This window comes from Oncorhynchus clarkii, chromosome 17 (assembly GCF_045791955.1).
Source record: "Oncorhynchus clarkii lewisi isolate Uvic-CL-2024 chromosome 17, UVic_Ocla_1.0, whole genome shotgun sequence".
In the NCBI taxonomy this organism is placed as follows: Eukaryota; Metazoa; Chordata; class Actinopteri; order Salmoniformes; family Salmonidae; genus Oncorhynchus; species Oncorhynchus clarkii.
Genome location: NC_092163.1, coordinates 66301188 through 66314496, shown reverse-complemented (window position 1 = coordinate 66314496; position 13309 = coordinate 66301188). Strand labels below are relative to the sequence as shown.

Sequence of the window (13309 nt, the reverse complement as noted above, 5' to 3'; positions counted from 1 at the left end):
TGACAAGATCTCCTTGCCCCCATAAAAGGAAATCATGTTTGTTTGCAGTGACTACAAAAAGCCTCCATGTCACTCATTTTGTCCCCAGCACAATAGGCGTAATTATTGTTCATTAATAAAACTTCCACTAGCATAGTCTGCGGTTAGCTCACCTCATCATATTGGGACAGTCCCTCATGATTATTCAATGAGCGGCTGCTTAATATGCATGAGGGGGTGTATTTGGGCTGAGGAGAGGCGCTGGCTCAGAGTGAGGGAGGGAGTGAGTTAGTGAGAGACAGACTGAGAGTAGAGCGTGCTTACTCCTACTCAGACACACTCAGGACACGCGTGCATGACTGGCTGCACAGCCTTCATGTAAATCCTTTCATCCTATTTCCTGGGTGAGTTTGCGAGACGGAGCAGCCTGGTCAGCAGCTCCATGTGAGCCAGCAGCCCAGAGAGAGAGACAACTTGCCTGGCTGACTGGAGAGCAAGACTGTATGGTGAGATTCCTCCACCATGGGATGCAGCCTCTGTACCCTGCAGAAGCCTGAGGAGCAATACAAACTACTCTATGAAGTCTGCCAGGTAATGTAACCAAGCTACTTCTGCCCTCTTCTGAACGGCTGAACTTTCAGGGCTGTTGAATCACTGCTGATGTCAACTCAAAGTGTAGAGGTTCTACAGATGTTTTGTTGTCTACTGCAATGTTAATGTGTTGAATGTGGTGATTCATGGTCATACGTCTTGTAAGTACTGATTTATTCACTAGCTGGGATTCCTTTTCAGTTTGATGTGGTTGTAGAGGTTGTAGATGTGTTGGCTTTGTGTTGTAGTTTGGTGTTTTTTCTTTGCATTGGCCTCTCTGTTGGTTTGATGCCAGTCTGGCTAGGGCAGATTGAGTGACAGGGTTGGAGTATAGTAGAGTGTAGTAGAGTGTTGTTGTGGCTGCCTGGCTGGCAAGCCGGATCCCCACTGGTGTTGCAGTCGTGTGAACTCTGGGCGCGAGGTCACGGAGCAGTGGTGAGGAGGTCTTGATAAAGGAGGACTGAGGGAGAGCTGACAGCTCTCTGAAGGTGTCTGTTAGTGTGTGCTGATCATAACCCACCTCATTGTCAACTGACTCCCGACTCAGCCACTTCTGACTTTAACCCCTAGTTCACTTCCGTTTAAAATGTGTTTAACACTAAAGTGCTTAGACTGCAGATGTTTCACTATGATAATAGACCAGAAGTGTTGTATAGGTATTTGATTAATGTAAACAATTGTTTGTTGTATTGAACAAAGTTAATTTATCAATGAGGAATGAATCATCCCTTGTCCCTATGTTTAGGTACACTGAGTATTACAAAACATTAAGAACACCTCTTTCCATGATAGACTGACCAGGTGAAAGATATGATCCCTTATTGATGTCACATGTTAAATCCACTTCAATCAGTGTAGATGTAGGGGAGTGGAGGGGAGGGGAGGGGAGTGTAGGGGAGTGTAGAGGAGGGAAGGAGACAGGTTATAGAAGGATTTTTAAGTCTTGAGACAAATGAGACATGGATTGTGTGCGTGTGCCATTCAGAGGATGAATGGGGAAGACAAACGATTGAAGTGCCTTTGAACGGGGTATGATAGTAGGTGCCAGGCGCACAGGTTTGTGTCAAGAACTGCAACGCTGCTGGGTTTTTCATGCTCAACAGTTTACTGTGTGTCAACAATGGTCCACCACCCAAAGGACATCCAGCCAACTTGACACAACTGTGGAAAGTATTGGAGTCAACATGGTTCAGCATCCCTGTGGAACGCTTTTGACACCTTGTAGAGTCCATGCCCTGACAAACTGAGGCTGTTCTGAGGTGAAAAAAAGCACCCTTGATTTGTATGGAGAAGATATAGCCTTCAGAAAATAAATGTATTACTAGCCATCAAGTACACATTCCTGTTTTTTATGAAAGGTAGTTACTTCTGTTCCAGTATACTGTAATACCAACGTTGAAGAAGATCACTTGGACATTGTACAGCCTGGGACTTGTGCTCTGGTCACGAAGACCATGAATAAAAGAGAATGGTAGAGTGGGGTACCAGGAATAAAAGAGAATGGTAGAGTGGGGTACCAGGAATAAAATAGAATGGTAGAGTGTGGAACCAGGAATAAAAGAGAATGGTAGAGTGGGGAACCATATGGCTCTTCAAGGTCCAGTCAGTCTACATCCCCTCTGTCCTCAGATTAACCTAATAGGAACAAGCTTGTACGTTAGCTGCTGCTGCTGCTGCTATGCCTAATAAAATTATGTCTGGCAGGGAGAACATAGCTTCATTTATAAAATGTAGATAGTCCTTCATTGCTGACTCTATCTTTTTTTCTTTTTTTTTTCTTTAAAAAAAAATCTTATGATGGGAATGATACACCGATGTGTAGTTTCCTTTGTGGCCAGAAGGGGGTTATTCAGATCAAACATGACCATTCCCTCTAGTGTACACATACTTCTTCATTCTCTTCTTCACTATACAATATGATTATTACACTCGTAGAAAAAAGGTTTCCAAAAGGGTTCTTCTGTCCCCAATCTGTCCCAAACGGAGAACCATTTTGGTTCCAGGTAGATCCCTTTTTATTTCCAGGTAGAACTCTTTTGGGTTCCATGTAGAACCCTATGTGTAAAGGGTTCCACATGAAACTCGAAAGGGTTCTACCTGGAACCAAAAATGGTTCTTCAAAGGGTTTTTCTATGGGGACAGCCGAAGAACCCTTTTAGGCTCTAGATAGCACCTTTTTGTCTAAGAGTGTATATTAATCTTAAAGCAGGTATGCACTACCAATGAGTTAATAAGAACACAACAACAGATTTTGTCAGCAGACAAGGCTTTAGCTCCAAGTGTCTCACTCTGACAGACTGGGCTTTAGTTTTATGAGCAGAACCCCAGTAATGTTTTCTAGCTTTGGGTTTTTGTCTCTGTTCTTCCTTGAAGGGCACCAGCTGAGTGTTGTCAGCATATTACATACCCATTTAGTGAGCAGGGTGCTGCTGTGTGGCAGGCTGCATGGTGGCTATTTAAGTGAAGTTAATGAGCAAGCTCTGTGTGGATTTCCCTTATTGTTCCCTAAGAAGCTGTTCTGTTCCCATTAGTGAGAGATGACAGCCCTGGCCCTGTCTCAGTATTGTGTCTGCAAATCACCCTGCTTTGATCATTGCAGGTCTGGTTCAAAATGACTAAAAGGTTTTGCCCTGACTGGAGGACTCTGGTAAGGAAGGGGTATGTTTGTGTGATGGTAAATGGATTCTGGGTTTGGGTCAATCAAACAGCTGATGTGATAGGGACCAGACAACCCCATCTTCTTCTCCATTTCATGTTTTCACCCACCAGCCCCCTACAAAAAAACATGACAGCAAGAAGATGGTACTAGAGGGAGGCAGCGAGTTTCTTTGTTCCTCTCCATCTCCAGACACAGCCAGGCTGTCATTCTCCCTGTCGATTACTGTTGATTGGCAGGCTGTTAGCTGGCTGTTAGCTGGCTGTTAGCTGGCTGTTAGCTGGCTGTTCGCTGGCTGTTCGTTGGCTGTTCGCTGGCTGTTCGTTGGCTGTTCGTTGGCTGTTCGCTGGCTGTTCGCTGGCTGTTAGCAGGCTGTTAGCTGGTGGAGTCCTACTGTTTGTCTTTTGGCTCCCTCCTTCCCTCCGTCTTGCCCATTACTCCTACCTGGAGGGAGAGCCACCTGACCAGACTGAGCCAGGCAGAGCAGACAAAGCCGCTCAGCTGCTCCGTGTTTCACATCCAACCCTATTCATCAGTGGGAGCTAACCTCAGACTAGCCCATCAGCAACCTTCCCTCCCTTCTTTCCTCCCCGATCACACAGAGAATGCTTACATGCCTTTCAACTTGATACATCTTTTTGTATTGATGCACCTTGACTTGAATGATACACAAAATAAATAAAGAAGGATGTTGTCAGCCTTGGTTTCCCCGGGCCACTCTGCTGGATAAAAGATTAAGCATCATCTCAATGTGACATTACCAGTAAAGGAAAATATTAGCAATTCGATTAACCTTCCTTGCACTGTAAAACCGTCTGGCTTGTTGCGTAAGTGGCAGCAGGATAGTGGCTTATAAACCATGGGATTGTTGTGTTGTGCAGATTCATTTTGGTCACTCACTCACTGTCCTGAGGAGTGTGCCTCAGGCCGGGGTTGAGGTGAGGTCACTTCCTGTTAGAACAGGACCTGTACTGTGACAGGGAGGGTGGTCTCAGGCTTCCAATAATCTGCCAACGTGTCTTTAAAATAATTGATTTTCAGAACATTATGTTCATTTTTACTGTGGTTATTTTATTGTCCTACTCCTGTGTCAGTTGGATGTGGGTAAACATTGCCTTTTCACTGCCAGCATATTCAGTGGGGCAAAAAAGTATTTAGTCAGCCACCAATTGTGCATGTTCTCCCACTTAAAAAGATGAGAGAGAAATCCAGAAAATCACATTGTAGGATTTTTTATGAATTTATTTGCAAATTATGGTGGAAAATAAGTATTTGGTCACCTACAAACAAGCAAGATTTCTGGCTGTCACAGACCTGTAACTTCTTCTTTAAGAGGCTCCTCTGTCCTCCACTCGTTACCTGTATTAATGGCACCTGTTTGAACTTGTTATCAGTATAAAAGACACCTGTCCACAACCTCAAACAGTCACACTCCAAACTCCACTATGGCCAAGACCAAAGAGCTGTCAAAGGACATCAGAAACAAAATTGTAGACCTGCACCAGACTGGGAAGACTGAATCTGCAATAGGTAAGCAGCTTGGTTTGAAGAAATCAACTGTGGGAGCAATTATTAGGAAACGCAAGACCACTGATAATCTCCCTCGATCTGGGGCTCCACGCAAGATCTCACCCCGTGGGGTCAAAATGATCACAAGAACAGTGAGCAAAAATCCCAGAACCACACGGGGAACCTAGTGAATGACCTGCAGAGAGCTGAGACCAAAGTAACAAAGCCTACCATCAGTAACACACTACGCCGCCAGGGACTCAAATCCTGCAGTGCCAGACGTGTCCCCCTGCTTAAGCCAGTACATGTCCAGGCCCGTCTGAAGTTTGCTAGAGAGCATTTGGATGATCCAGAAGAAGATTGGGAGAATGTCATATGGTCAGATGAAACCAAAATATAACTTTTTGGTAAAAACTCAACTTGTCATGTTTGGAGGACAAAGAATGCTGAGTTGCATCCAAAGAACACCATACCTACTGTGAAGCATGGGGGTGGAAACATCATGCTTTGGGGCTGTTTTTCTGCAAAGGGACCAGGACGACTGATCCGTGTAAAGGAAAGAATGAATGGGGCCATGTATTGTGAGATTTTGAGTGAAAACCTCCTTCCATCAGCAAGGGCATTGAAGATGAAACGTGGCTGGGTCTTTCAGCATGACAATGATCCCAAACACACCGCCCGGGCAACGAAGGAGTGGCTTCGTAAGAAGCATTTCAAGGTCCTGGAGTGGCCTAGCCAGTCTCCAGATCTCAACCCCATAGAAAATCTTTGGAGGGAGTTGAAAGTCCGTGTTGCCCAGCAACAGCCCCAAAACATCACTGCTCTAGAGGAGATCTGCATGGAGGAATGGGCCAAAATACCAGTAACAGTGTGTGAAAACCTTGTGAAGACTTACAGAAAACATTTGACCTCTGTCATTGCCAACAAAGGGTATATAACAAAGTATTGAGAAACTTTTGTTATTGACCAAATACTTATTTTCCACCATCATTTGCAAATACATTCATAAAAAATCCTACAATGTGATTTTCTGGATTTTTTTCTCTTATTTTGTCTGTCATAGTTGTAGTGTACCTATGATGAAAATTACAGGCCTCTCTCATCTTTTTAAGTGGGAGAACTTGCACAATTGGTGGCTGACTAAATACTTTTTTGCTACACTGTATCTTCACATGGCTTCGGTCTTTCCATTATTACAATCCGTGGATCAGACCTCGGGGCCTTTCCGTGTGTGAGTGCATGCATGCGTGCATCTGTCTGTCTGCATGCATGCCCAAGTTCAGGTAGGCATGTGCCAGACAGTGCCATGTGGGCCACCTTATGAGAGAGTTCAAAAGGGTGTGTGTGTGTGTGTGTGTGTGTGTGTTTGCCCTCATGCCTGTTAAATTACTCCTATGGGGCTGGAGCTGTGGTTGAAGACCGAGATCTGGGCGGTCTGTGTCAGGGAGACCTAGGATGGGATACATTGGGGATCAGACAGCAGGCTTGTTTCATCTACTGATAATACACACAGATCCTCTAGATCAGGGTGCCTGGCACACTGCCCACACCACGCCACACACACACACACACACACACACACACACACACACACACACACACACACACACCCACACACACACACACACAGCTCCCTGGGATTTTATTGATCCTCAACACTCCCTCTATTTCTCTATTTCTCACTGTTTACGCACACCTACTGCTCCCAGACAGGGACAGCATCGCTATCCTTCTAGTTAGTTATGGGTACAAATCTCCGGTCTAGTGGGTGTGTCATCTCTACTAATAATGACATTTTAACAAAGTTGGTTTAGAAATCCCTGTTGAATCATTTTCTTTGCCTCTTCAGTTGACTCTTTTGAAATTGAGCGCAATAAGCTAAATGCTACAAAAAAGGCTTAACAGATCATATGAGTCATGTCTTTTAAACCATCTACTTAAAACCTGTTAAGCCTATAGGGGCGCTATTTCATTATTGGATAAAAAAACGTGCCCGTTTTAAGCGCAATATTTTGTCACGAAAAGATGCTCGACTATGCATAGAATTGACAGATTTGGAAAGAACACAGTCTAACGTTTCCAAAACTGCAAAGATTTTATCTGTGAGTGCCACAGAACTCATTCTACAGGCGAAACCAAGATGAAACGTCTAACAGGAAATGAGCAGAATTTCTGAAGCTCTGTTTTCAAATGTCTCCTTATATGGCTGTGAATGCAGCAGGAACGACCATGTGCTTTCTGTGGTTTCTTCAAGATGTCTGCAGCATTGTGACGTATTTGTAGGCATATCATTGGAAGATTGGCCATAAGAGACTACATTTTACAGGGGTCCGCCCGGTGGCCTTTATCTAAATTCGTGCGTAATCTCCAGTTGCGGTCATTTTGTCCTGGGATTCAGAACGAAACGCACACTTCCACGAAGGATATGTCATCGAAGAGATATGTGAAAAACACCTTGAGGATTGGTTCTAAACAACGTTTGCCATGTTTCAGTCGATATTATGGAGTTAATTTGGAAAAAAGTTCGCCGTAATTGATGACTGGATTTTCGTTTTTTTTTGGTAGCCAAACGTGACGCACCAAACGGAGCGATTTCTCCTAAACAAATAATCTTTCAGGAAAAACTGAACATTTGCTATCTAACAGAGTCTCCTCATTGAAAACATCTGAAGTTCTTCAAAGGTAAATGATTATTTGAATGCTTTTCTGGTTTTTGTGAAAGTGTTGCCTGTTAAATGCTAACGATAATGCTAACGCTAAATGCTACGCTAGCTAGCTACTGTTACACAAATGATTGTGTTCCTATGGTTGAGAAGCATATTTTGAAAATCTGAGATGACAGTGTTGTTAACAAAAGGCTAAGCTTGAGAGCTAGCATATTTATTTCATTTCATTTGCGATTTTCATGAATAGTTAACGTTGCGTTATGCTAATGAGCTTGCCGGGATAAATACACTCCTGGATACAGGTTTTTTTGGTAGCCAAACGTGACGCACCAAACGGAGCGATTTCTCCTAAACAAATAATCTTTCAGGAAAAACTGAACATTTGCTATCTAACAGAGTCTCCTCATTGAAAACATCTGAAGTTCTTCAAAGGTAAATTATTTTATTTGAATGCTTTTCTGGTTTTTGTGAAAGTGTTGCATGCTAACGATAATGCTAACGCTAAATGCTACGCTAGCTAGCTACTGTTACACAAATGATTGTTTTCCTATGGTTGAGAAGCATATTTTGAAAATCTGAGATGACAGTGTTGTTAACAAAAGGCTAAGCTTGAGAGCTAGCATATTTATTTCATTTCATTTGCGATTTTCATGAATAGTTAACGTTGCGTAATGGTAATGAGCTTGAGTCTGTATTCACGATACCGGATCCGGGATGGGTAGATCAGAGAGGTTAACAAAACATCTTCTATACTATGCCAAATATGTGAAGATCAGTTATGACATTGATTTCAATGAAGAAACCCTTTGAAAAGCCTCTGTTTAGGAAAGAGTATTAGTAAGCAGCATGAAAGGCAGCCTGAAGGCAGAAGAAGTACAGATAATTACAGCTTTGAGCAGGGCAGGCTAGGTATGGGAGGGAGGGAGGGAGTGTCTCAGTCCCCCCTCTATGTAAACTTGACCCCTAGAACAGCCTGAACCCCATGCTCAAGCCTCACAGCTGGAAAGGTAAGTGCCATGCAGAGATGCAAGCTCTGCTGCTTTTGTCAGGGCAGTGAAGGTAGGGAGCTGGAAACTGTCTGACAGTCCTGTCTGACCGACGGCTCTTAATCTCTCCACAAGTGGCCTGTAATGGTCCTGGCGCCTGTCTGTGTTTCATAGAAGACCCAGGGCTTAATGAGACCTCCAACACAAGCCCCCCATTCAAGCTCCGATCCAGACGGGAGTTGGCCTCATCAACGTTTTCACTGCTGCTTGACTGTGTCGTCTTTACAGCTCGTTATAGAGGGAGAGTTTGAGTAAAGAAAGAAATTGACACAAACAGATTCCATGCATTTGTGATCTGAGACAGCAGTGAGATACTATTGGACCCCTTGTTGGCAATATTTTTCACTTCAAAATATTCTGATATTCATCAAAAGTATATGAAAATTGACCTCGTTCCAAAAAGACTTAAGCATGTCTTCCTTCAGCCGGACAGAAGAGAATGAGATGAAATATTTGTCCAACATGGCTCTGACCCCCACTGTCAGGACCCCTGTCATTAAAGCAGCATGACATCTGGAGCTCCAGGATGGCTCTCCCGCTCTTCCTCCCCCTCTCCCCCTCTCCTGGTAATGAGGCTTGACAGAGGCGGGGTGGGGAGACAAAGCGGGCTATGCTGATGGGATGGCTGGAGGAGCCCACTACACTGTGTTTAATAACAGGCAGGTTCACCCTGGTGTGCCTCCACATCTGTTCAACACTGTAGCAGGTGGCAAGCAGCCACAGGGGAGCGCTCCTCCTCGCACCAGCCCATGTCCCCCGTTCCTCCGTCAAGCCTGAGGATGGCACCGAGGAGCATAGACACCATATGTAGATATAACAGCACAAACCACAAACACACTCTGAAACAAGTTATGCAATGCACTAAAGACAGAGAGATAATTGATTGCCAATCACTATAACACTGTGAAGAAGAAGAAGAAGAAGAAGGTGTAAATGTACCCATAGTGTCAGACATGGAAAAACAACTGATAGACAGTATCATAGCAGTTTGAACTCTCAGTATGGCGTACTTGTACAGTAGATGGTTGGTCATGTTTTGCTGCTTTCTGAGTGGTTATTGTGAAGCATTATTCTTCATTTACTCTCTGGAATGACACAAGGTGGTCTCTGGCTGCACTCTACCAGGCCGATAGAAATACAATACTGGAGGTTATAACAATGACATGAAGATTATTACATTTGCCACAAAGGCCCGGCAGTATCCTGAAATAGAAAGACATCATTTGGACCCATATTGGGTCACAGATTACAGTGTGGGAAGACAGACAGACAGACAGACAGACAGACAGAGGTGGGACGGTTCCTTTTATGAGGACATAATATTTCCTCAACTGCGTTATTCTGTATGTGGACAGAAACACCCAGAGAGATGAACAATATAAGCCACATTTCTGCTCAGCTACTACATGTATATTGTCTTGTTCAAAACAATCACCCATTGTAGGCCAAAAACTATTCAGAATCGTTGTAATGCATTTGGTAGCTTCACCTCTTGCTATCAAGTAAATGTGCTTGTGTACTTCTGTTTGCATTTGTTTCTCAAAACAAAACCCATTCCTGCACTGTGGATGGTAACTGTTCATTTACAGTTACACATCTCTTTCATTGGAGTCTTATGTACAAACCCAGAGACTGGTAATGTAGTTGGTAGTGATATGACATGATTAAGAGAGAACCATTCTAGGCCTACCCTGTGAATACCCCAATGTGTCCCCTGTGTATGTCTGTAATACACTGTCATGAATAAACCATCTCAACAGACAGAGAGAGGGGTTTAAGCATTTATTAAAGCACACCAAGATGCGGGGGCCATTTTGCTAGAGGGTCATTATTCCTCATTATGTATCTGAGCTGCTATTCACCAGGAGCCCTTCACTGACAGGGCTACCACACACAGGGCTATCGCAGACAACCCTGAGGCAACGGCTGAGGACAGGAACAAGTACAACAAGTCCCGTTAGGATCTCTGCAGAGTCATCAAAACTAACAAAAAGGACAATATAGGATTAAAAAGTGTGGTGATATTACGCAGACTCCGACGGCCGTGGCTGTGGCAGCAGGGACTACAGTCCATTACGGAGCCTTGATCTGCCCAACCATACCTCTCTACCAGACGAATTCAACACATTTTATGCATCAACAATAACACCCACCGAACCAGAGGACTGGTATTTCAGGGCGCGTTCTCAGAGCACGCGCAGATCAGCTGGCAGGCATATTCACGGTCATTTTCAACATCTCCTTGTCCCAGTCTGTATTCACCATATGTTTTAAGATGACTACCATCATTCCTGTTCCCAATAACTTGAAGGCTTCATGCTACAATGATTACCGCCCTGTAGCACTCACATCTGTAATCATGAAGTGCTTTGAAATGCTGGTTATGGCACACATCAACTCCATCGTTCCAGACACCCTAGACTCACTCCAATTTGCATACAACCCCATAGACGACGCAATCTCAATTGCACTCCACACTGCCCTCACCCACCTAGATAAGAGGAATACCTATGTGAGAATACTGTTCATTGACTACAGCTTAGTGTTCAACACCATTGTCCCCTCAAAATCCGTCACCAAGCTTAGGACCCTAGTACTGAACACCTCCTTTTGCAACTAGATCCTGGACTTCCTCTGCAATGCTCAACACGGGGGCCCCACAGGGGTGTGTGCTTAGTCCTCTTCTGTAATGCCTGTTCATCCACGACTGAGTGGCCACGGAGTCGTGGAAAGAAAGCCTACAGGGAGGAGGTTAGTGACCTGGCAGTGTGGTGCCGGGAAAACAACCTCTCCCTCAACATCAGTAAAACCAAGGAGCTGATAGTGGATTACAAGAAACAGGGTGGCGAGCACGCCCCCATCCACATCAACTGCGCTGCAGTGGAGCGGATAGAGACCTTAAAGTTCCTCAGGGTTCAAATCACTAAGGACTTTAAATGGTCCAAACGTACAGTCGTGAAGAAGGCTCGACAGCGCCTCTTCCCCCTCAGGAAGTTGAAAAAGTTTGGCATAGGCCCCTCAGATCCTCAAAGTTCTACAGCTTCACCATTGAGAGCATCTTGACTGGCTTTATCACTGCTTGCTATGGCAACAGCACCGCTCTCGATCGCATGGCGCTACAGAGGGTGGTGAGGACAACCCAGTACATCACTAGGGTCAAGCTCCCTGCCATCCTGGACCTCTATATCAGGCGGTGTGAATTGAAGGCCCGGAAAATCGTTAGACTCCAGCCACCCAAACCATAGACTGTTCTCTCTGCTTCAGCATGGCAAGTGGTACAGGTGCATCAAGTCTGACACCACCAGGCTCCTGAACATTTTCTATCCTCAAGCTATAAGACTGCTAAATAGCTAACAAAATGACTACACGGACTGAGTTGACACTTGTATTTATTTTAAAAAATGTCACTATGGCACACTGTCTCTATGCACACAACTCTACACACACACACCAACACACACATAAAATGCATGCACACACACACACTCACATTCAATCATCATATATGCTGCTGCTACTCTACTCAAAAGTATGTGGACACCCCTTCAAATTAGTGAATTTAGATATTTCAGCCACACCCATTGTTGACAGGTGTATAACATAGAGCACATAGCCATGCAATCTCTGTAGACAAACAATGGCAGTAGAATGGCCTTACTATAGAGCTCAGTGACTGTCAACGTGGCACCGTCATAGGATACCACCTTCCCAACAAGTCAGTTCTTCAAGTTTCTGCCCAGCTAGAGCTGCCCCGGTCAACTGTAAGTGCTGATATTGTTTAGTGGAAACATGTAGGAACAACAACAGCTCAGCTACTAAGTGTTAGGCCACACAAGCCCACAGAACGGAACCACTAAAGCGAGTAGCGCATAAAAATCGTCTGTCCACGGTTGCAACACTCCGTATGTCAGAGATATGTGTATAGGTGGCAGGGAAGTCAGGTGCAGGAGAGTCAAACGGAGTCTTTTAATAAATGTCCAAGTAACATGCTCCATAACACTAATAAGAAAAAATGAATATAAACAAATATGGGTACGATGACCCGTCGCGCACCTATACAGAAAAACACTACACTGACAATAAACAATCTCTGACAAAGACATGAGGGGAAACAGAGGGTTAAATACACAACATGCAATGAATGGGATTGAAAACAGGTGTGTGGGAAGACAAGACAAAACCAATGGAAAATGAAAAATGGATCAATGATGGCTAGAAGACCGGTGACGTCGAACGCCGAGCACCGCCCGAACAAGGAGAGGCAACGACTTCGGCAGAAGTCGTGACAGCCGCGCGTCGACACCGACCTCGGGGACGACCCGGAGGGCGAGGTGCAGGGCGATCCGGATGGAGACGGTGGAATTCTGATAACATGGAAGGATCTAACACGTCCTCCACCGGAACCCAGCATCTCTCCTCCGGCCCGTAACCCTCCCAGTCCACGAGGTAGAAGGCCCCTCGCCCGACGTCTCGAATCCAAAATGGATCGCACAGAGTACGCCGGGACCCCCTCGATGTCTAGAGGAGGCGGAGGAACATAACGCACTTCAGCCTCCTGGAGCGGGCCAGCCACCACCGGCCTGAGGAGAAACACAAGGAACGAGGGGTTAATACAGTAATTAGTGGGCAGTTGTAACCTATAACATACCTCGTTCACTCTCCTCAGGACTTTAAACGGCCCCACAATCCGCGGACCCAGCTTCCGGCAGAGCAGGCGGAGGGGCAGGTTTCAGGTCGAGAGCCAGACCCTGTCCCCTGGTGCGAACACTGGGGCCTCACTGCGGCGACGGTCTGCGCTGAAGGTGGACGTGGGCTGCCTCCCAGGTTTCCTCAGCGCGCCAAAACCAATTGTCCACCGCAGG

At 45.1% G+C, this 13309-nt stretch overlaps 1 protein-coding gene across 2 annotated transcripts in view; it reads left to right on the top strand.

The window, feature by feature from the left end:
• Positions 1–13309, top strand: part of LOC139371291 (E3 ubiquitin-protein ligase PDZRN3-B-like) — a 130739-nt gene that overhangs the window by 99950 nt on the left and 17480 nt on the right. Inside the window, exon 1 of one of the 2 annotated variants that reach the window (XM_071111590.1) lies at positions 502–570. The exons of the other annotated variant lie outside the window; for it this stretch is intronic. Coding sequence (XP_070967691.1) covers positions 502–570 — 69 coding nt within the window. Of the gene's footprint in view, positions 1–501; positions 571–13309 lie in introns of those variants that run through there. 2 annotated transcript variants of the gene reach the window in all.